At 41.6% G+C, this 25,179-nt stretch overlaps 1 protein-coding gene across 20 annotated transcripts in view; it reads left to right on the plus strand.

The window, feature by feature from the left end:
- Positions 1-25,179, plus strand: part of Kcnma1 (potassium calcium-activated channel subfamily M alpha 1) — a 701,946-nt gene that overhangs the window by 528,431 nt on the left and 148,336 nt on the right. For all 20 annotated transcript variants that reach the window (XM_036199296.1, XM_036199299.1, XM_036199301.1 and 17 more), the window contains 2 exons: positions 10,541-10,650; positions 22,944-23,012. In XM_036199296.1, the coding sequence (XP_036055189.1) occupies positions 10,541-10,650; positions 22,944-23,012 (179 nt within the window). The remainder of the gene's footprint in view (positions 1-10,540; positions 10,651-22,943; positions 23,013-25,179) is intronic.

The following is a 25,179-nucleotide window of genomic DNA, read 5'->3' on the forward strand; positions in this document are numbered from 1 at the left end:
TAAAAGATTTTTAAAGACCTAGGCAACCCACTAAATGTTTGTGTCACCTAAAGTAGACTTGCAGGATTAGGAAAATGTCTCATTGAGTAGAGTGCCTTTCACATAGCATGAGGACCTAAGTTTGAATTTCCAGCACTCATGTTAAATAAATAGGCATACACATACATACAGTCCAATATGGCCATGAGCACTTGTAATCCAGTGCTGGAGGTGTGGCTATAAGAAGCTCACTGGCCAGCTAGCCTAGCCAAATTGATGAGCACCAGGTTCAGGGAGAGATCTTGATCAAAGAATAAGGTGGAGAGTGACTTAAAAGACAAATGTCAACAACAACCTCTGAACTCCACATGCATGCACACCTACACATGTGCATGTGCACAAACACATGTATAAAACTCATAAACACACAGAGGTCAGACCATAATTCCAATACCAATTCAAGTGTTCCATTTTTTTCTAACTCCCTTGTCTGTCTCCCAGTTTGTTTTTTTAAAGATACATGGTGGGGGGGGCACACTCATGTTTTAACTTAGGAGTAATGATATTGCCAAATATAGTTTCCTCTAGGCTCATTCTGTGGCTTTGGAATTATTGCTTGAATTGACATTGGAATCTGAGCAGTGGGAAGGCAAAGAGGAGCTTAGTCCCTCAGGGAAGATGACAAAGGCTGAGGCGAGGAGAGCAGGATTTTTTTCCAAAGGGACAAAGTGGGACAGGTACAAGGAAGGAAGGACAGTTAGAACACTGGTTCTTGAACCTCCTTTCTCTTAAACCCAAGCCTTGAAGTTACTGGAACTTAGAATTTAGAAAACCATAAGCTACTTACTAAGCAGCCCAAGATGTTGTGTAATGACAACATTTCCCAGAAAATATTGCTCTTAGTCAGAAGTTTCCTGGGAAGTCTCAAAATGACCCAATTACACATACCTCCTTGTTAGAGCCCAAGACTGCAGAATCTGTCAGCATCAAGAAGCCAAAATTGGTTCATTTCATGCTTCACCACTAAATGATGTGAAGTTATCCATGCTTACGTATGCTTGGAAATCTGGAAAAATTGTGCCTGCTACTGTCTGTCTCTTTCTTCAGTTTTCTCTCACCCAGATTAACTCAGCACATAGTGATTGAGCACTTCCTAGCTGTAGGCCACCATACTTCTTCTACTAATAGAAGACAGAGTTGGTGAGACAGCCCTTCCCTCCTGTAAAGAGCCAACTAACAAGGGGGAGCCCTGTGCTCCTATTAGACTTCATTCTGTTCTGTTCTGGTCTGATGGATCAGATGATCTGAGAATATCTGAAGCCAACTAGTAGGCCCTGAGCAACTGCTGTGTGCCAGGTACCACTCTAGGTACTGGAGATGGAGTATCTGGTACTCATGACATGCTTGGACATGGTAGGAACCAGGGGTATCCATGAAAGTAGGTGAAGTACATCAAATGGGGGACATGAGAAAAATCAGGTGGCATGTAACTGAACAAGAAAAATAGAAGCTTGACAATGAAAAATGGCCACAGGGAGATGTAGTTCTGATAGGAGATTGAAGGATTGAAGGATTGAAGATTCATGCCAGAGAGGGAAACTAAGCAAAGAACAATCTAGCTTAGGATTTTTTCATCTCCATGGCCTACTCCTTAAAGTAGAGGGTTCTATGACTTCAGATAACATTTCTCCCTTTGAGACTTACAGCTCATATTAATAGTTAAATATACTAATAAACACTTTGAAAATTTACTTAAAAAGTTAGTCTGTTTTATTAAATCCAGTGCTCCACAATTTTTTATTCATTCAAAAATACCACCAAACTATTACTATGTACCATCATACCCAGTTCTAGGTATTAGAGACTCATATAAAGAAGTTTTCTTCAAAAGAATCTACATTCTAATGGGCTGTGCCACAAAATTCCTTCACCGTTCATCTTGGGTCCAGGTAACACCTCATAGTCATTTCTGTCCAGTTCACCTTGTCATCTTAGATGAAAAAGTAGTACTCCTTTTTTGAAATTTCAGGGAAGTTGTGAGTAGAAATGAAAGATCCTAAGACAGGAGGCTGTGTCATTGTAGACCAATTGAAACTTCAAATACAGCCCATGCCATGAGATACTTGTAGCTCATTTGGCAGGAGATAAGACATAGAAAAAGAAAGAAGAATCTTTAAACAGTTTGATTGGTTGATTTCATATTAGTCAGATCCAGAGAGTTAAAATTCAACCCTATACTTGGTGTGTCTCACCTTCTCATTTCTTCCTATAATTCATTTTTTCGATTTTTCAAACATTCAGGTTTGCAAAGATAACACATATTAGAAATCAAAACAAAGTCCTGGTTCCTTCCTGTCAGATATGTTGAGAATGGCTCCTTAGAAAGTCCTGGGTGCCAGGCTTAACTGTGTGTCTGGGAAAGGGGTCGGGGCATGGCTGCCAATGCCTGGGAGCATTCACTTGCTCCTCTAGCTGAATTAGAATGGTTTCCAGTGCCATTTTAAGGACATTATTATTTAAAGCAGAAATGAAGATGTTATGAACTGTTAGCAAGATTACAAAACCTTCCTATTTAGCCAGATGACCAATAGGCCAATCTTTAAAATGGTTTGACATGTCTTAAACAAAGGCACCTTTTCTATATTGGAGAGAAACCAAGAGAAAAGGGAAATCCTGCATACAGGAGGCAGTACCAGCTTCCTGTCACAGAGATAATAGTGTCTTAAATAATTCCTACATAGTTATTCTTTTGAAAAAGTCCCCTGTCAGTATTTACTTTAAACCATCTTTTACCTTCAAACTCTTTGCTACTTCAAGCCCCTCCAGAAGTGATCTGTGTTGGGGTAACAAAATAGGGGGGAAGTAACATGTGTTAAAATGCTTTTGCATGTGATGTGATCTGTTAATTTTTTCTGAATACCTCACATGGGTTGATTTTTTTTCTATATAATGCCTAACAACAGCAATAACAAAAAACTTACTTGATTGTCAGCAGCCCATTTAATCTGGGAATAAAAAATCTGACCCCAATCCACCTCCAATTAATCTTTGGAGTTGCGTATTACTCATTTCAGGTCAGAACAACCTTTTACCTGGCATTCCATCAAATCTCAAATAATATGCTTTAATTTACATCACTCTGAAGCCTTTGGAAAAATCTGAGATTCTTTCATTCTGTTCACTCATTCTGGAAATAGACCAAAAAATCGAATGCCAAATTGTGATGAAGACCCTGAAATGCAGCATCATTCCCAGAAAGGCTGCTGACCCCATCGCGGTCCAAGAAGTATGGCACCATTAGGCCATTTGGCCAGAAAGGAAGAATATTCTGGAAAGCCAAATCATTCTGTGCCTCTGCTTTTTTCCCTCTGGCTTTCTCTTTATCGTCAGTACATCCACCCTACAAAGCTGCTCAGGGAGCCATTCTGTGAGTCGGCACCCTGCAGTTCTTGGCACACTTCTCCCATTTGGCTTTTTAATTCTGGGAATTGCTTTAAAGATCTGTAATTATGCTGAAGCTAAGAAGAGGTAGAGACAAAATATCCACATGTTCTTTTGATCAACACTGGGATATGTTCATGGGCAATGAACACAGAAGGAAATAGAGGAGAGGAGTATCAGAATCCCCGTGATGCTGTCCTGTTAACACCTCAACATTGTTCCTTTCAGCTGGAATTGAGAGCATGCAGAACTCCATCAAACACTCCCCAAGGACAGCACTCTGTTGAGGAATGAATATAAATGGCTGCACTCATTTTCGTAACAACTCCACACACAAGTCAGCCAAGAGCCCATAAATTCTGATTTCATGTTTATTGTTGCAGTAAAATGCTTGACATGTCCTGTGGGTGCTATTTCTTCTTTTGTCAGAATAAATATGTTTTGAGGGGATCTAAGATAGTGTTGGTCAGTTCATGTCACTGCACTGTTGTAGAATGCCACACTGTAAAAGGAAGTGAACAACATACTGTATAATTTGTATGTGCGAGTTTTCATTCATATGTGGCTAACTAGTTTTAGTTATATATTTCTGTGGTTTAAAATGGCAACTTACCAGGAATACTCAGTGAGAATTAAGATAGAGACAGTAATTAGAGACTTGGTCCACTAACCTACTTTCCCAAATGGGGCAATATTAGTATGTAGATGTTATGGCTTACCCCATTTTATTGCGGCTATTAACATAATGATCATCAGTTTCTATAATTTTCTTTTAGTTCTTTATTTTTGAAGTATATACAATAGCATCTATTTGAATTAAGGCAGTGTACTTACTTTCAATTAAAGAAGGATGGGTGTTAGATAACCTCCAGGGTCATTTGTACGGCTCCTGAAGTAGGGATGGACTTTTTTCTTTTTTTCTTTTTCTTTTTTTCTTTTTTTCAAATTTGTTTGGCTCTAATCGACATAGTTATTCACTGGGAACAGAAATCACTGTGGCTGTTATAGACCCCAGCCAGGAGAGTTGAATTGCTCACATTCACCAGGCTGTTAGCATTAGAGAAACACAGTTTCTTTCTAATCAGGTGAAGCACAAAAAAATTAGAGGTGTCATTCCCAACTGATCATTAGTAACACATTCTGAACCTTGCAGAGAGCCAATGTGGATGGTTCTGGTTGGAAGGTACATTGATGGTAAGGCTGTCCACCCATGGGTGGGTGTAAAAACCATTTGTTTAGGAGGTTCAACTAGACTGGTTGAAAAATTAGATCATGAAGGGTAGATAAATAAAACCATAAGAGGTGTAGACAGGCTAGTCCAGTAGCTCATTCTCTTTTCTCACTGAGGGTTCTCTGTGTGTTTGATGAATAAGGACCTATAGCACATCACCTGCTCATCTTGCTACGAGCTCTTCTGAGACAGCTGGTGTTTGATGTGACAGCCAGAGGATAAATTGCTGCCTCAGGAAATGCTTTGCCTTTGACTGATTGCTGAATGGCTGGAAAATTAATTTTGGCACCTTTCCTTAAGTCATTTTGGTCCCATTCCTTCACTTTTCTCCTGGGAAACGTGTCTTCACATTACGGTTAAAAATACACTGACGATACGAATGTGGGGGACCAGCATGTACTATTTAAGGAACGAACTTGTAGGCTGGACAGTTCCACTTCATATAATAGAAACGATTTTTTTTTTCTTTTGCTCAGAACAACCCTTCCAGCTAAGCTGAGCTCAACATCAGTAGTTCTTGCTAGCTGCTCACAATAAAGAGTTCACATTTGAGCTCTTGAGTCCACAATGAGGGCTTAGATTGCTGTCCCCACATTGAGTACTTGTATATAACAAACGTTCTTTGTCCATATACAGCATCTCTGGACACCTATCTTACCACTTAGCAGGAGGCATTTGTGTGGGGTAGTTCAGGGCGTGGACTCAAAATCCTGTTTGTGGCACTAATTGGCTTTGTTACTGACTTTAAGTAGGTGTGTCTCATGATGACAGCAGCTCCCTCTACTCTCTCCAAATTGTTTTATGCATACACACACTCTCTCGATCTGTTGGTGTTAAACACATGGTTTTAAAATTCAACCTATTTTATATTACATCTCGTCTCCTCTGGTTGTTCCATTGATAAAGATAGGAGGGATGTGGATTTTTGTCCTTGCTTGTTCATATTCTTGAGACTTAGGAAGCTAAACCATGATCAAATGTCATGGTTTAAATCCTGATACAGGCTAGGGAGAGTGAAGTTGGATTTCCCTGAATTGGGATATGGTACAATGTTATAGTGTTTGGTAGATAGTCAGGTATCAGCAAAATTTTATGTAACAGAATCCAGCTCTACTTCTCTATTTTAATCAGCAGTTTAGGAAGCTGGAAATCTCTAAGGGCAGGATTCTGATTACTGGTCAAAAGAACAGATTCTGGGTTTGGTATGTAACAGTTGATAGAGCCCATGCACGGCAGTGTTCCATCTCCAGCACCCAATACACTGGGGATGATGATACACTCCTGTAATCCCAGCACTTGGGAGGTAAAGGCAAGAAGGGCAGAAGTTCAAATTCAAGGCCGGCCTTGGTTTCATAGCAAACTCAAGATAGCCTGGGAGATCTCAAATGGTAACACATGGGATCTGAGCATTGCTTTTTGATCCTTGGTGACATGATGTTCTAAACTGCCATCAAGCCTACAGTATTACTGTCTAGCCAGAGGAGGCATTCTGGTCAAAGACAAAACAGTGTACTCCTCTGCCTTCTGTTGGCCCTCAGCTCTTGAGAGAACTCTAGTAAACTTTACCTGTCCTCTGCACAGTGCTTGTGTGTCTCCTCTGAATTCTTTCAAGGCCTGAGGAGTCAAGGACCAGAGTGAGATCCCAGTGACAACAGGGCTGGTTCCCAGCCCTGACTCACTTCCTCATGTTCTTTCTTTGGCGTGGTTAGCATCCTTGTGTTGAGTCACGAAAGAATAGTAGCATCAATTATATTCATGAGGGCTTTACATTTTTTTAATCATGATATAATATACATGACATAAAAACTAACCACTGGGGCCAATTTTAAGTATATAGCTCATTGTTATGAAGTACATTTGCATGACTGTATAACCATTGCCATCCATCTTCAGAATTTTTCTTATCTTGCAAAATTGACACTTTGTACCATGATAACAATGACTGCCCCCAACTTCTACAGCTACCTTTGCAATGTAGGCGCCTAAGGATTTCAGGCATAGACCTCAAGTAACTGAACCCCCTCTCCCTCCAAATATTTGTCTTTTGTGACTGTGGTCTTTTTTACTTAGCATAATGTTGTCAAGGTTTATCCATACTGTAGCATGTGCCAGAATTTCCTTCCTTTCTTGAGAAGGCTGAACAATGTGCCTCTGAGGGTCTGCACATCCTTCCATGGACACTTGAGTGCCTTCAAACTCTAAGCTATCATAAGTAATGCTGTTCTGATCCCTTCCTATTTTCTCTAGTTATGTATTCAGGAGTGGAATTGCTGGCCATATAGCAATTATATTTTGATTTCAAGAACTGATCCACTGTTTCCCATAGCAGCTGTACCAGTTTACATCCCTACTAACTACATGTTTATTGAAAATATATTAATATAATTAAATTAGCAATTTTATGTGTGTGTGTGTGTGTGTGTGTGTGTGTGTGTGTGTGTGTGATGCCTTAATTAGAAATCTTGAAAACATTGTAAGCTGTGCGTGTGCAAATAGCCTAAATAGCCTAAACATGTAAAGAATTTAAAGAGTTAGGACAGTGAATTTTAAACCCCTCACCATTTGTACAGTTGGCTTGATGCTACTCTGTTTAGCCTTGTAGATACCATCTGAGAATTACACGTGGATGTGGATGAGGGATTGTGTCTTATAGAATGGTTTGAACCTTTTTTTCCACTTGTTTGACTTCCAGCCCACAGCCACTTCAGGTTAGCCACAGAAGCAAAGTTTTGGGAAAACACATGTGGAAAAATCAAAGGAATTCAGACATATCTAGTAGAATGGTCACTTATACCCTAGCCAGATAACGTAGTACTTTTTCCAACACAAGGAAAAATGTGAGGTTAAAATCCGATTTAACCAGCCTCTGGAATAAGTCCTTCAGTGTAGAACATATTCAGTAAACATTTACTGAGTGAATTAATTAAGATATAATATTTATATATATATTAATATATATGTAAAAATATATAAAATATAATTATAGTTTCACTTAGTTTAACAAAAGCATAAACAATATTGTTAGTTGATAAAGAATCTTTTTCTATTCATTTACCAAATTTATTGATTAACCTACAATAAAACATTTGTTCTAAAATGTTAATTCCTTACACTCAGAGGCATGAAAATAATGACCATAATTAAGTGATCACTATTAAAACCATATTAATTGAAGAATAACAGTATCATTAAGGTAAGGTTGTCAGTGTTTTTGACACTCACCTGTAATATTTAAATTAGAAAAAAGTGTCTGACATATTATTAGAGAACTGTGTGAGGACAAAATGCCCGCATAAAGATAGGAGATGGGCATGAAGTCCCATCCCCAGCTGAGGAGCTGCTGAGAGTTGATAGCTGTTGGGAGAGGGAGCATGAGTTTTCATCAGGGGCGTGGCTCCTGGTATGTCAACCACACTCCAGTAGATGAACACACATCCAAGAGTGTATGGGCAACACAATTGGACTTGATGAATTAAAACATTTAAAAGAGAAAAAAGGACACACAGTTGGGTGGGCAGAAGTAGAGGGGTTCTGATAAGACTTGCAGGAGGGAGTTGATTAAGACAAAACTACATTGTATGACGTTTTCAAAGGACTGATAAAGAGTATTAAATAAGTACTTCACGTTTTATAATTAACTGTAGTTCCTAAGGTATCCTCTTACCATCAAAAAATCATGGTAATTTTGTTACTAAAATATTCTGTAGTATGGAATGTTTATTAATGCACACTAAACTTCATTTAGAGTTACTAAATATCATATCTTATTTGAAGAAAATTATGAAGAACTTAAATTTGGAGAAATTAAGAAGTTCATACTTAGCTGAACACATTATGGTTGATTTTTTAAAAAAAAATATGCCATTTAGCAACAGATATGGTAAGTGACTCCTTTTTGAAGGTACTCCACTCTGGGGAAGACCAGTTTGTAGATAATCAGCTGATAGCCCATGGCACTGGTTAACTAATTCAGGACATACAGGAGCAGGCAGGAACAGCGCCTTCCCAGGAGGTTAACTTACTGCCTGATTGCTGGGGCTGAGTATGAAGCAGATGAGCAGCATGGAAGTGGGGAGCGTTCCATTTATTCCTCAAACTTCCATTCTGGATTTTGGCTGCTGGGGCACAACCACATAGATGAAGCCTCTGCCCTTTCCCAGGCTCCCATGTGTCCTTCGATCTCAGAGTCCAATTTCTCAAATTTCTCTCAGTTAACTGACTGATCAGCCATGGCTAGGATTCCTCACAGCCCAAGAACAGAACACCACGTTGTAAAGAGCTATGCTGTGGATGGAACAGCTTCCTGTTGTCTTCCTATAACTTGAGCAGTCACAGGAAGTAAAGCCTAGGAGGCTACAGCTCAGAATCAGCCAAGGAGACCCCCTGAACTTGGTTCCAGACTGCCTTCTTGACTAATTTGCTAGTTTTCAAAGACTAACTCCAGTGAAATCACCTTGCTTGGAGATGGTGGTTGGGAAACAAAGTAAGACCTTATTTAGAAAAACCAAAAATGTACATTTTATTGAAGTTTTGGGCATGACCCCTTTGAAACTATAATTGGCTTATTGTGATATTCTAAGTAGGCCAAAAAAATCTTTTTTTCCAAAGTAGAAATATATAGAGTATAGTGCATGTGTGTGTGTGTGTGTGTGTGTGTGTGTGTGTGTGTGTGTTTGTATAAAAGTCTTTAGACAATACATTAATCTATTTTAAAAACTAGTATTCTGCCACTCAGAGATAATTGCTATGGTTTATGCTATAAACATTTCTAGAAATTTTCATATGGACCTATAAATATAAAACCAGAGAGAATTTTCAAAAATAAAATCACAGGATGGAGCGGGTGCCTTAGTGATTAAGAGAATTGAGTTCAGTTCCCAGTACCCACATTGGGTGGTTCACAACCACCTTTCACTTTCACTGCAGAAGATCTGATATCTTCTTCTGGCCTCCATTGGTACTCAAGTCCACAGAGCATTCATACACACACACACACACACACACACACACACACACACACACACACACACACACACACACAAAAGAACATTTTCATCAGGATTCCCCATTGATTTTTAAAATTTCATGTGAGCTGAGCTATTTATAATTTTTCATGAATAACAAAGGTATGTGTCTGTGATTATAGTGTAGAAACATGTTTCAAGAGTGGCACAAACCCCACAACTCCATGACTTTGTCTTACCTGTTTAAATACTTCACTGTAGATGCTTGAAATGGGAGGCTTACATAAAGGAGTATATGGTTTCCTGAATTTTTAAAACACCTACAACATTGCTCTCCAGAAATTTGTGTCAGTTGATAACCTGACCACCATTATTGTGGATGGGTCCCATGTCCCCACAGCCTTAAAAATAATGGAGGTTCAAAACAAAGCAAGGGACTAGAGATGTATCTTAGCCAGAAAGTTTGCTACATCATCATGAGGACCCAAGTTTGGATCCAGGACTCACATAACTCTTATTCTGCAAATGCCTGTTAATTCAAGCTCTGCAATATTGAACACCCTCTTCTAGCATACACACCCACATACACATACATTCATACTCTCATATGGACACAGACAGAAAGACATGCACACACACACACACACACACACACACATACACACATACACACAGTTAAACTTTTTTTTTTTTTTAGAGCAAGGCAGTGCTTTGAAGGAAATCTACTGAACTCAATACCTTTGGAAGTCACTGGAAGCTTAAGGGGCATTCTTTGGGTATGTCCCCAGCTTCTGAGAAGGTTATCCACTGGGAAGGTCATTGTTTCACTAGTACATTTATTTGTTTAACTAAGGCTCTCCCTGCGGTTCTTCTCTGTCAGTGTGTGGTGTACTTCAAACCGTCTTCCTGTACATTTTTCTCTTAGATTGAGGAAGACACGTGGCAGAAATACTACTTGGAAGGAGTCTCCAATGAAATGTACACAGAATATCTCTCCAGTGCCTTCGTGGGTCTGTCCTTCCCTACTGTTTGTGAGTAAGTGACTGTTCCCTGGATGCTCTTTGCCTCTCAGGATGTTTTCTGGGTCTGTACAAACAGCCTCCCACCTCTGCTTATAGTGGTTGGGACACTTGATTCTCACTGAGGGGCTCCTTTGGCCTCAGTCCTCCATGTCTGCAGATAGGAAAGCATGTCCAGACAAGGTCCTGCCTGCAGGTGTTACACTGACTCCAATTAATCCTCTAGGTCCAAAAATCTTAAGATTGGACCCCTGATTTATACACACTTACAATTTGTGCAGTTTGCCTGTACATCTTATGTAATGCCACTACGAGATGGAAGCCTTTGAAAGGTGGCATGAACTCAAGTGGCCCTTGTTTTACTTTGTTTCCTTTATTTATTTATTCATCACTTATTTATTTGTTTACTTAATTTATTCATTTATTTATGGTACTGGAGACTGAACCCAGGGCTTCACCTTCAGCCCCTATCTGCTTTTAATAGAAAAAAAAGTCAAAGTTTGCCAGTTCCAGGACAAAGGAATTTTTATCTCCCTCCTAATTAAGTCCATGATATATAGACATTCAAAGTGCTTTTGCTATTTTCTGAGGAACTGTGTTGCCAAGTGCACAGAAGGAAGCCTTGAAAAGGCCCTGCACACAGCTGCCAGCCTTAAATAGCGAGAATCTGAACTGGTTCCCAGGGTACTTGCAGCAGGCCATACCCTGTACCCCCTAGAAGATGAGGTATTCTGGTCCCTGGAGTTCCAGGTGTCCGCCTTGAGGCATGACAGTACCCCCAGTTCTACCACTTTGACTCTCTGGATTGAAACAAAATCAAACAGGGGTCATGCTTTCCTCAAAAACACCAACTCTGAAAGTGGTGGACCTTTAAGCCTGACCCATTAGGACTTGACACCTTAACAAAGGTCAATAAATTGTCTCACTGATAAAAACTGGAAAGAAACAGGTGTGTCTAGACTGAGAGAAAAAGCCACTCGCCAGCCAAGCCCACCATCCGGGATTCTAGAGCTGGAAATCTAACTGTACTATGTAGAGCCCTGCATAGTAAAGGAAACCCAGGGTCTTTGGGACGCAGAAGGGAGTGATAGAAACTTCTGCCAGGGAGCACAGCAGGTGTTCTCTGCCAGGCCCCAGACCCAAACCCCCAAGCACACCAAAATGGTTTGGTTGTTTACAGAAATTTCTCACCCTGTCTCTAAAGCTATAGTTTAAATGCTAAATGGACTGGAAAAGTGAATAGGTAATTGATTCGGAAGTTCTTTTCTGGAAATGGAAGTCCTATTGTAGCCCCCTTGAGCACCTTTCCCGAGAGTGATTTTTCTTTCTGCTGTGGGATGAAGTTAACCATTCCAAGATGCTGGTAGGGTATCCTCCTCTGTAGCACAGCCTATTTCTGATGAGCAGTCTAGAGAAGTCAGAACTTCCAAGTGAACACACAAAGGGCTCTTTAAGAAGGCCCTTGAAGCCTTCTGTGGTCAATACAGGGGTGGTCTGAGCATCAAGGCAGAGTTGGCAGCAGACTGGGGCCCTGTGATGCTAGATGGGATGTTTCGAAGCTCTTTTCCTTGGCTGTTCATTTTCCTGGTTTAAGTAGTGGTGTGCCTGACAGGCGTACTCCCAGGGAAGCGCTCTGGTACTTCCAGCATGTGTGCCCTTCTCTGCTTCTTCCCCTGGGAAAAACGTCACTTCTTTTAAAGACTAAGAATAAGGATTGTTCCCCCCAAGAGGCTATAACTGGAATACTCACAGGGTGCACTGGACCCATGTCCTTGGTATTATTTAATTTGCTGAAGGCTAGTTGCTGGAATTTCTGGACCATAGCATTTCACAAAAACAAACAAAGCAAAACTTGGATTGCTGGACTCTTTAAAATCTGAGTTGGCCACACAGGATCCATGTTTCTGCCCAACACTAACTGACCCCCACTTGCTTTAATGAAGGGGCTGTATATGCATTTTCCTAAACCAGCGTGGAGTGTCACCAAGAGTCCAGGTCCCTGTCCTCTTCCAGCCATGTGAAACTCCAACAGCCTTCTATGCCAACTCAGGAGTCTGGCTTTTAGCAGCTGTGCATCTCAGCTACAGCCTCTGGGGGAGCAGTTCTTACCCTTGATCTTTAAAAGAACTGAAGGGCAGAGGAAGAGGAGGGTGGGAAAGCCAGGCTTCTGAGGGAGCTCTCCTGTCAGGCAGAGCACTAGTAAAATATGAATTATTTCCCTTGATTGATTTTCGTCTTTAGAGCATGTTCTAACGAGGGAAAAGATCTCTTAGACGTACCTCGTTGTCAGTGAATTTAGTATTTGTTCAGTAAAGCTTTTGAATGGGAAAAAAAAGCAACTTCTGATGTGAGTGAGAATGTTTTCAGCCTGGTGCTATTATTCCTTTAATGCAGCAATTCGGCAGAGGTGGAACTAATCAATAAAGAAAGGACATTTAATGAGATTTAGGAACAACCCAAAACATTGAAGCTCTCTTCAAGCATTTGATTATCTTGAGGCTTAATTATCTGTGTTTTCTACTTTAAATTAAAGAAAAGCCATAACTCAAAGTTACCAGCAGTTTAATGATAACACTCTTCAATTCAGGTTAATTAAAGCGCAGCTGTAATTAGAGTGTAGTGTTGTATATCACCAGGCTGCCGCGTAAGTATTTTCATTACTGTAAGAATGGGCTATTCAATTTCAAGATGACATAAAGGACGCCCAAATATATTTTAAGCCAGTTTGTGGAGACGGAAAAGAATCGGGGAATATTCTGGGTATAATAAAGCACAGATAAATATACAGTTTTCAGAGTCGTTTCTATAATTATGCACCGCACTAGAACACTGTGCAACCCATGATGTGGCAAAGCATGAGAAGAAATAAATTTGCTCTTCCCCTGGGCTGGCAGCATGCCAGCCAGCAGGTGGGAACCGGTGAGAAGCTGGAGTTTTCTCTGAAGTGAGGCAGAGTAGTCCTACAAGAAGAAAAGGTAGCAGATGCAAGCGAAATTGAAGGTCTTCTCAGAAGAAACCAGAAAGGGCTGGTGCAGTGCAGGAGAGGCGGAGGCTTCCAAAGCTCCTGTCATCAGAATGTCAAGCTAAGAGGTCTCTGGTGTGCCACATGAGATTCTAGTCCTTGTAGCAGCTGTTTGAGTCCATCCTCGTGTGACCAGAGCTGGGATGTTGTTCGCAAACCAGGAGCTAATTTAGACAAAAAGAGCAATCGTATGTAGCCTTCACCTGCATTTTCTCCCAGCTACACACAACAGCAGAGTGATGTTTATATTGACAAGACAAGGGGCATCAGAATAATACAAACATCTCATTCTGTGCACAAGAGACCTCTTAGCTTGAAACTTCAAGACTCAGAGGACCTGGGTGCACCTTTCTAAAACAACTTAGACAACCGCTGACAAAACCAGGGTTCCAAGACTCTAGTCTCCTGCAATTGAAAGCAGCGTGGGTAGTGACACTTGAATGCTGGCTCATTAATGCTTTTATGGGGAACTTATAAAATGATGTCCATGCTTTATCTCTAGATGTTAAAATCTGGAAAAAGACTTTAAAATACACATTAATGGTTTTTTTTGTTGTTGTTGTTGTTTTTTTTTTTTTTTTTAAATTAGTGAGTGAGGTGATCCATATCTGAAATCTGAGGACATGAAACTAACTACCCCATCCTCCCAGCATACCAACCTGCACTCTGGGCTAATAGCCTCTGTCTCCTGCTTTGAGCTCCATCTTTCATGCAAATCATAGAATCACAGGGGGGTCATGTTAAGATCTGGGCCTTTGGGAGCTGGAGAGGTGGCTCAGCAGCTAGGCTGAAAATACTTGTTGCTCTTATAGAAGACCAGAGTTCAGTTCTTAGCACCACTCACAACCACCTGTTAATCCAGCTCCAGGGAGTCTCATGCCCTCTTCTTACTTGGTAGGTACCCACACCCATATGCATACATACTCACATATACATGATTTTGAAAAAAGGTCAGAGCTTTTGCATTAATTTTATTCTCAGCAGCAGTTTGGGATCCTAACACCAGCACTCACCTGCTTCCTTCCCTTCTTGCTCCCCTCCCTCCCCGGCAAGTGCCTGTAAAGATTCAGATGGCCAGTATCAAGCCTACAGGAAGGTTAGGGTTCCGTTCCCCCTTAAAGATCTTATTCTTGAGAGTGCACACAGCATGACACTGTACAACGCATAGAGTGAAGTCACAGAGGACTGAGGCTGGGCCCCCAGGCCAGCTGCTTACTGGGTGAAGATTCTTAGTGTCTGTGCACTTTTCCTGTGATGGCATCAGATGTCCGGCCTTATGCTGGGTGCACATTATGAGGTTCCTCATCTCTCATTACCTGTTACTGATCTAGCCTACCTCTGGAATCTGCATCCCCCTGTACCCTACTCCCATCAAATATAAGCAGAAAGAAAGGGAGGGAGGAACAGACACTGTGGCAGCTCCAGTTTCTTTTTACTTTTATTGTTTAATAAAGTCTCCAGTTATTAGTCACAAGTCAATGGGATAGAAATGTAAATGAATTAGAATATTTTCACCATTGTGTCAAGCTCTTTGCCTTAGATTTGATTAACTATTAAACATGGAAACTTACTAAAAACTCTTTTGAATACCAAGTAAAGAATTTGTTTTCCCTTTAGTGCTGTCTTCAGAGTTTGGAATTGGGCTGAGGGAGCTCATGCCCATATCAGGAAGCTATACCGCTCTTACATGCTTGCTGAGTGCATGCAGCTGGAATGTAGGTGTTACGCTTTTGGAGAGTCTTCCTGTGGACCAAGGAAGGATTCCTGGAGGAGGCACCTTTTTAGATGAGCTGATCCTGTAAGAAACTTTGGTTCAGAAGAGAGTAAAGGTCAAGTTTCTGGGAATAGAGAAGCTGGAACACACAGTACTAGAGGGAGTTTTCTCGACACACGTGCTCCTTTGGGGTTTCCTAATGAGTATCCTGTAGATGGGGGTAAGAGGCACACCAGCTACAGTTTGCCATGTGATGCTCTGAGGGGCAATAGTGGTAGGAGTTTCATTGTGAGAGCCAGCAAAGGTGAGGATGCTGAGGTAGGTGGGGTGGGAGAAGAAGGTGGGCAGAATGACCTAGAAGAAAGCAGGTTCAGCACTCAGATTGGCAAGAACACAGAGTTCCAGGTCCCGAGTCTCACAGCGAGCCTATTAGTCAGTCATTCATCACTTGCAAAATATAAAAGCTTAATTGTGTGAGGTTTTACAGCTCAGAGGGGATTAGGACCAGAGGTGTATTTAAAATACGACATGTCTCTCCGTCTCTCTGCAGCTGATGGAGCAGTTAAGATTCAGCTTTGATACCAAGCATTTAATGCTTGGGTAACTTGGGGAAATGCAGTGGGAGGTGCTGAAGGGCAGTTCAGCCCCCAAGCCCAGCTGCAAAGTGTGGCTGCTACTGTGCAGACTTCAGGCAATGGAGCCGACTCTGGGGAGGGAGACTTTCCATTTTCTCACTTATCCACCTGCCTCCATATGCCTGGAATTCAGAAAACTGGATTTTTCCTGTGTCCTCTTGCAAGGACAGATCTTTCAAAAGAAACCACACAAAGAAAGTTAAGATTGGCACTGTTCAGACAAAGAAGAGCGAGTGCCAACTTGAGTTCTCTGATTCTACTGATTGCTTGCAAAGGACCTTCCAATCTCAATCTGAAGCAGAAAGAGGTCAGACAAGCCCATGTGTTACATGGTAGCCCTACTTCAGAAAGGCATGTATGACAGAACTTATGTAAAAACTTGAGTTGCATCTTTAAAAAAAAAAAAACAAAACATTTTCCATTAAATAGTGGCAACTTATGCCTTTAATTCCAGCACTCATGAGAAGCAGGTGGATCTCTGAGTTTAAGACCAGCCTGTTCTACAGAGCAAGTTCCAGGACAGCCAGGGCTACACAGAGAAACCCTGTCTCAGAAAAACAAAACAAAAAGTTCCTCTCAGAGGTGATGCTATCTAGTCTCTTATGTTGGGAGTTTTGTAAATAGAGCTGAACATCTATGACCACAGATGTGAGTGTAACATTGGTAACTGTTTCTGTACTGGAACTGACAAGGTGGCAAGCAGTACTTTCTGTACTATCAGATAAACCACTTGCAAATAAACCCCACTGAATCCCTCAAACAAGGTTGCAGAGGCTGATGCAGATTCGGAATTCTAGACAGAGACATCAGGCAAAGAGTCCACTTAGAACTAGGGTAGCTGCTAGGATCTCAGCTGGTAACTGAGTGTGCAGAGAAAGTATACACCCTAGGGTGTGTGTTTCAGGGAAAGCGTGACAATGAGACTTTCCCCAAAGGGGGTTTGTTGGGACTTTAGGAAAATACTAACTTCCCACCTGAAAGAATTAAATAACTTTGAAGTTTAAATGTCTTAGGTTTGCTGTGGAGACTGTGTGTGTGTTAGGCATGCATGGATGTGCATGTATTTGAGATGTAGATGTATTCTGAAACCCTCCCCATTGACCCTCATTAAATCCATGAAGAAGTAAGGTCTAGCACCATCTCCACTAACAGCCCAAATCCCTTCTGTTTTCTTGGTGCTCAGTCTTACAAGTCTTGCTGTTTAAAATATGTACTTGAAGTAGACGTTCTCATCTCCAGAAGCAATCCTTTCCAATTAAAGTTGAATATGGATATTTCCCCCTCTAGCTCCTTGATCCTAAAGCCCTTGTTTCTCAGGCCACAGTGTTTGAATCACTTCTACTGTGATTATGGCAGTTATCCTGAAGTCCCTAGTCTTCTGGGTAGCTAGAGGGGAGCTGGTGCTTTGGGGAGGAACTGGATTTAGAAGGCTTGATGGGTTTAGACATGTTTAGGAGCTGTTTTTCTGTTGTCTGCCACTTTCCTGATGGCAGAGTCCTTGCTCTAAGCCCCGTCTTTGCATCCACTTTGTCAGCACACTGGAAGGTGCAAACTCTATGCCAAGCTTTCCCTGCTTCATTCGCACAGGCAAGTAAGCCTTCCAGTCAAGGGGACTGATTTAATGGCAGGGACAATTTATTTCTCTCTGGGTAGTTAGAGACAGCTGGACTCTAATTCTTAAGAGCCTTTGTTCAGGAACATCTGGGTTGAAAATGCCGTAGTTAACAGATGATGTTGGCAATAAAAGAAAGGGGGCTTTGTATAATGACGTTGTCAAATTCGGTAGACCTCTACTTAATAATTATAAAGAAAGCAATCTAACTTGTTATTACAACAGTTTTATTGCAGATTGCTGGTTTAAGACCTTTTTGTGACAAGTGGCATTTTTTCCCTCTCTTGGAGAAAAAAAAAAAAAAAAAAAGGTCATTTCTATTCCTCGAGAGCTTAGAGCAGAGGACTCTGATTCTAATTTTTGCAAACAGTGATAACTTCCCACACTGAGCATATTGGGAAATTTCATTTTAGAAATCAAGAATTCAACTCTTACTAACTTGTGGCTGGGTTTATCTTATTTATCACACTGTGAAGGCTTTCTGGCTTTTTTTTTTTTCTTGTCCTTTCCCTAACCCTGATTGTGCTTCGTGATTCTACAGCAGTTCTATATACATGGTAACACCACAGGCTGAGTGAAGTCGGGGGAATGTAGATCATGTTTAGATAAGGCTGAGCTGGGAAGAGGAGGGCACTGTGTGGGACATTGGAGAAGATGTACCTTTTGAGGGGTCCCCTTTAGCTATATGAAGGATGGCTCCAGTGAGATCATATGCTAAGGAATGCTGAAGAGACATTTTTCTTCCTTTTTTGAAGGAATATGATGTTGGTCAACCAGTATGGGTCAACTTCATGTTGGGTTTCACTGGGTTTTCTCTGTTCCTCACAGAACAGCACCACACATTACATGGAGTCTACACCTCTACTTACTTTTGTTGTTGTTAATGAGAAAGCCATTTGTATGTAATGCCCATTCTGCTGTACCAAAAGAAAATGATTCGAGTTAGTATTCAACCAAAGGTCACCAGTTCTGGATCATCTGTAGACACGTTCTTAGGCATGTGCCCTCCTGTAACACAGGCTCTGGAAGAGGCTTTCTGTATCTTCAAATTAGATTTGTATCTTGGCCTAATGGAAGGCAAATGTTAAATTCCCAGAGCTTATCATGATTATTATCTATTATTATTTCCATTTGCCTCTTTCCCAGGCTCTTGGTCTCTAGCAAGCAAGAAGAGAAGCATCTTATTTCAGGATTCTGCACTCACTTCCGGAGCTCTGTCTGTTAGCTCTCTATTCTGTTTCTTCTCCATTAGTTCTAGCCACTGCTGTCCATCTTCTATCTCCTCATCCACTTTACTTATGCAGCTTTCATCAAAAGCCAGGTCTTTACACTCCCAGAATTCCAGGGAGGCAAAGTTTGTTCCCTATATATTAGAGAAGTTCAACACATGAGGTGGGGTAAGCATATGATTACCATATTAGCTCCCTCTTTGGCTTATGTGGTCATTATCTCCACCACCATCCCCGGACCTCTCATCTGACTCCACACCTCTGTTACATCCTTAAATCAAAGAATGCTAGTGCTCTCTGTAGCAAGATGTAACAAAAAAGTATGATTTGAATACCCACAGAGAGCTATGCTTCTGTTTCCCAGTTAATTGATAGTTTATTTGTCAGCATTGTTTGCAAATATGAAAGGATACCTGTTTGAGCAATATCTAAAACATAGATGTGTATAAAGAGGCAGACAGATAGCAATAAAGATGAAGGGGGGGAGCTGAGCCATAGGAAGAAGTGGAAACTGTGGGACACTGGAGAAGGTGTACCCTTTGTTGGATCCAGTGTGACCATATTTGATTTGGCAAGGAAAGCTGAAGAAACAGATTTTTTAAAATATGAAATTACATGTTGGTGTCTGTGTCCAGCTTTTGAAGGAATACTGTGTTGGTCAAGTAGCATGGGTCAGCTGCATGTTGGACATCACTGGGTTTTCTCCATCCCGAGAGTAGCAGCAGCACACATTTCATGGAGATGGCTTCTCTACTTATTTTTTTATGCAAAAGCCATTTGACCTTGAGCTTGTGGATTTGCCCTCCTTGGACTTCAGTTTATTTTCTGTATAAGACAAATATGAGGGGCTGGAGAGATGGCTGGTCTTGTAGAAGACCTGGGTTCAATTCCCAGCACCCATATAGCACCCCATAGCCATCTGTAAAGATTGACTGGATCAGATTGACCCTCCTGCATGAGGAAGATCCTTGCTTCTTATATCTAGCTGGTAAATGGCATTGTAGCAATTAAGAAGAACACTTAAGAACCCTTACCACATTTGATCCTAGTCAAAATGTCATGAGGCAATTAAATGCACACTTACTAGGAATCACCCTTTTCTTCCCACCAGTAGGCTTAAATACATACAAGCAATTAAGATCTTTGATCCCACAAACTAGAGAATAATAAATGACAGTTGTCCACAGGTCATGAGCAAATTAATTTTGCATGAGCCCTACTGAGATCAGATTTGCTGGCTACTATTTACATTCAATAGTATGTGCTTAACCCAGTAATTTGCTTCAAAAACAACACATAAGTTATATGATATTTAAATATAAAAAACAATTTAAACTAAAGAAAGATCAGCAGCACAAGGAGTTAATTGCATGTTGTGGAACATAAATTAAGAACATTTTCCCCACTAAAGTTGGTAGTACTTGGGTTGGTGTTTCAGAATTGATCTACACAATCCCCTCAAAGTCCAGGTCATTAGACTGCTGACAGAAAACAGAAAGCCTTTAAATCATAGGGAGAGCCCAGATACTCTTGTATGGAAGTGTTCCTCTGAAATCTGACTATCTGTGGAAGGTAATACTGAGGAGCCAGGACCTCCCATCCAACAAAAGCCAATTGATCTTATTCTCTAAAGAGAATGTGAGGCCCTCACCATGCACCAACACCTATTTTGCAAGCCACAAATCTCTATGCCTAGCCTATCTTATTAAGTCATTTCATCATGTAAAATGAACTACAGGAGCTGAGGATATGGTTTAGTTGGTAAAGTGCACATTGTACAAGGACGGTGAAGACTTGAGTTCAGTGCCCAGCATCCATGTAAAAAGGCAGGTGTGGTCATATGCATTTGTAATCCTAGTGCTGGGGAATAAGACATGAAAATCCTTGAAGCTCATCAGCCAGACAGCCTGGCAGAATTGGTGATCTCCATCTCCCAGTAAGGGATCTGTCTCAAAAGTCAATGTCTGAGGAACAATACTCAAGGTTGACCTTTGGTCACATGCACCTCCCCACACACATGTATCCACACCCAAAGTCAACTCAACTCCACATCTCTTATTTACTTAGAATAAGCAGCATGTGCCTTGTTAGGGCAAGCAGAGTCCGTATGACCTTTCATCCCCTTTGCTGTCCAACCCACTCATGGCTTGTCTTGACTTGCTTTTAGTGCCATCTTTGCAGGCTCTGTATCTGGTTCTCAAACATTTAGAACTTTTTCCTGACTTAGGACTTTTGTTCTTTTCATTTCTACCCCCTAGAAATCCCTTTCTCCATACCCTCTCATTCCCATTTCCTGCTCTCCAGTGATCTCTGCATCTTCAGGGTGGTCCTCTTGTACCATGACAAATTGACATACCCATTTTCCAGTCACTCTTTATCCTTACAAGTTGTTTTATTTCTACAAAAGAGTTGTCAAGCTCTAGAAATTTATTATTGATTCTCTTGTACATTAGCTTAGAATTGTTCCTTCTCAATTAACAACACACTGGAGGGGAAGATGTATCTCCCTCCTGGTCAGCCAGAGGCCTAATGCTTAACCACTGGATGGGTTGTGTGGGCGTTCTGGGTCTTAGCTTCACCACCCGTCAAACAGGGGTGTCAAGAGAAGGATAGTATCTCCCATGGAGGAAGGTAGTGAGAGATAAGGAGAGCCACCAAGGAAGGCTTTGCCCTTTGATCTTGTACCTCATCCCCTTTACTACACTGACACTAACGAACCAGGGTCCATTTTTCATTATCACTTAAGTAATGTTTCATTATTGAATATCACCTAAAATACATGATAATGCTTATTGTGGCAAATTGTGATGCATAATATAAATGGTTCATTTATTTTTCTTCCTGTGAGCTCTTATCTCTTTAAATAGTCAATGCCCATCTTAATCTAAACTGTACTATATTATTTTCAGGTTTATATCTTATTCTTTGTGACTCTCACCTCTTAACATAGTTTTCAAAATTCATTTTGGATTTGGCAACCTTACACCCTACTGCCCGTTCTTCATTCAACCTTTGCGTTTGAATTTTCTACTCCACATCACTATTACTACCTTGGATCTCCATTTACATGATCATGTTAGGACACCACTTTTTATTTATTTCTTTGTTTTGTTTGTTTGTTTATCTATTTATTTATTGAAGCTGAGACACAATGAGTAGGATTCATCTCTTTATGGAGGCCCTCTATGTTCCCCCCCCATTCACCGTGCACTGTAGGGGGAATTCCAAATACCTTGAAGACTTTTCTGTAGCCAAGGAGAGTGTTCAGAGACACAAAACTATGAGAAGCAGCCACAGCCAGGGTGAACTTAGCTAGGAGCTAAATAGCATGTGTACATACAGTCAAGGCACCAGAAAAGTTTTGAAAATGAAGTCTGTGAGGAGAGCATAGCTAGAATATTACTTGGATCTGGGGGTTAGATTGGATGTGGCCTCGGAAGATGGTTTGGAAGAGAAGAGAAGATATTGAGGTACAGAGAGGGTACAAGAGTGAAGGTGGGGAGGCAGGAACAAGCCAACAGAGAGCAGTCTGGTCTGCAGCCCAGAGCCCTGGGCAGAGGACGTGAGACAGCTTGGATGGAGCCAGGAGTGACCAAGCTGTAGTCACGTGATGGAGCTGGGCACTTAGATGGAGGCTAAGTGTTATTGCCATCATTCCATGCACACCAGGGGCTGCTCTGAACAACAATATGAGCCATTTGTACAAAAGACCAAAATGGAAACCAAATAACAGGTCACACTGCTCCAGGTCTCTCCCTCCCACTGCAGTTAACATTTTACTACCAGAAATGAACTAATGAATCTGGCTGCTCTAAATCTCCAGGCACAAATCTCTGCTTGGGGTCTGTGTCTAGACACTCAGACCAGAGCCCAATTTGCACTTTGAACATCCAGTACCTTATCACTTGGAGGAAATCAGCTTTCATGGGGAAGATTGGGGAGGTGTCACTTTACTAGCCCTGCTTTGGGCACCTGGGGGTAGACTGATGGTCCTCTGGATAATGACCGCTTTAGGGAACTGGAAGTCCGTATGGTATTTGTTATGAGACTCTGGTATGCCCAAGCATTGACTGGGAGGTCTCTCTGTCTCATTGCAGGCTGTGCTTTGTGAAGCTTAAGCTCCTGATGATAGCCATTGAGTACAAGTCTGCCAACCGGGAGAGCCGGTAAGTTGACATTCGTGTTGGAAGTGTGCATCCTGGGAAGGGTCTGTCTGTTTCCTCTTTCTCATTTTATGGTTTATTTGCTTGGAACGCAATGCAGCACCTCCCAGATCCTGCAATACATTTTAAGACACTGCAGCTTTTATTCCAGTCCAGCCAGTCATCCCAGGCCCCACTGGGCACCCAGAGGTTTCCCTGAATGACAGGAGAGAAAGCATTCCATCCCAGGAGTTCTACCCACTATGCTATCCCTTCTACACAAGAAAGCAGGAACAGACCCTCTCTTGAAGTCCCTTTTATGGCTGGAAGCAAAAAGCAGGTGGCCTCAGGCCTTCTTTACCACAGCCCGTGGTAGAGCCGTGATGGGAGGTGCCAGCTCTCTCAATAGCCAATTTGCAAGCAGCCTATTGTGCACCATATGTGTTTCTCCCTCTGCAGCGGACAGCCAGGTGGCAGGAGATCAGCCTCATGTAAATTAGCCAGGACAGAAGAGCTCTGAGGCAGGAGCTCTCATTATTTATTTATTTGTCACTTAATGATGTGCAGAGCAGACGAAGGAGGGACGGGGTCTGGTTGAAATAGATAACATCCCAGTCGATACATGACCTTACTGCTGGTTGATGGCAGCACTGTATGAACAGGAATCTGCTGCTGGTGGTGGTGGTCTGGGGTTCCTAGGTCCTAGGTGCCTTAGATAACATAGATGATCTTGGACCTGAAATTCTTAGTCATAGTTTTGGAAGAAAGATAGCTGATTAAAAGACAGTCTGGCTTTTGTTCTCTGAAATGATGTATCCAGATGCTGCCCCTGCTCCAGTGAGGCCTTTGCTCCTAAAATGTTCACAAGGCCAGAGGGCAGCCTGCCCCAACTTGTATTTTCATAACCGAATAGAATGTAAGGCAACACGGTAAAGGCCTGCTAGCATCATTCAAGGAGTTTTCAGGATCTTGACAAATGATCATGTGCATGTGTACACACACACACACACACACACACACACACACACACAAATGCCTATTTCCAAGTGTGTGTCTGTGGCAAAAACAAGATGAACACTGGATCACAAGCAAGTGGATCCTCTGTTGTCCCTCCCTTTAATGTGTCAGGTCAGATTGTCCACAGCCAATCTGATCCAATGCTGAGGTACTTTGAAAATCAAAATCAACCAGACAATGGAAGAGAAAAAGGTAGATTTGGTGGCCGTTTGTAGAACACGGTGGTAGCAATTTCCCGTGTATGGAAGGGTACATTTTTCTTCTCCATGTTGGCAAGGGAAAGACTATTACAAGTGTCATTTGAGCCCACGAGAGCTGAGACCATTTGTCTTTCCACAGTTAGAGTGGGTTTCCTAGGGCTACTGTTTGTTCCCCTTTGCTAGCCTTACTTGCATCCACATGTGTGGAGGGGGGACTGTGAGTCCTTGTGTTTTGGGGGGTTGGGGATGTGGGATTGCGCATAGTAATCTTTGTGATACCAAGTCAGTACGCCTTTGTGAAGAGGAGTGTTCTTTCTTTATCACTTTTGTCCCTCTCTCAAAACATAAATAAATAAAAGAAAAAAAAATGCCACCATGTAAGCGGTGCTGATGCTAAAGAGTGTTTTCTGACCCTTCTGGAATGATCTCACAGCAGGAGAGGACTGCACCAAGCCATGAGCATCAGCCACTCAGCTTTCCCTAACCACCCCCGGTCACAGGGAAAGAGAGGGTGCCACTAGGATCCAGGCCCTATTCTAAGGAAACAGATTCCAGGTCCCATGAAGATACAGCCTCCTCTTTGATAGGCCCTCTCATTGATTCATAAACCAGAGCTCTTTTCACCAAAGCCAATGTCTAGAGATAGAGGTTGTAGATTTTGTTTTTCCTCCCAGTGCCCCCAGAAAAGGCAAAAAAAAAAAAAAAAAAAAAAGAAAAGAAAAGAAAAGAAAAAGAAAAAAAGAACTTGTTTGGCTTTGTCTTGGCTTTCTGTGCGCAGCTGCCAGCATTAATCCTCAATGTGGCTTGGTCTCGGTGTGGAAGCACATGAGTGCCTGTGCAAAAAGGTGTGCTGGAGGGAATGTGGATCATACCCCAAGAAGACAGGATGTACCCGACCAAACATCTTTTTATATATACATATATATACTTGTGAGAGGCCTGCTCCTCATGCTCTCACATGTTGTAATGGACCA

The sequence above is a fragment of the Onychomys torridus genome, chromosome 9 (genome assembly GCF_903995425.1).
Source record: "Onychomys torridus chromosome 9, mOncTor1.1, whole genome shotgun sequence".
Taxonomy (NCBI): Eukaryota; Metazoa; Chordata; class Mammalia; order Rodentia; family Cricetidae; genus Onychomys; species Onychomys torridus.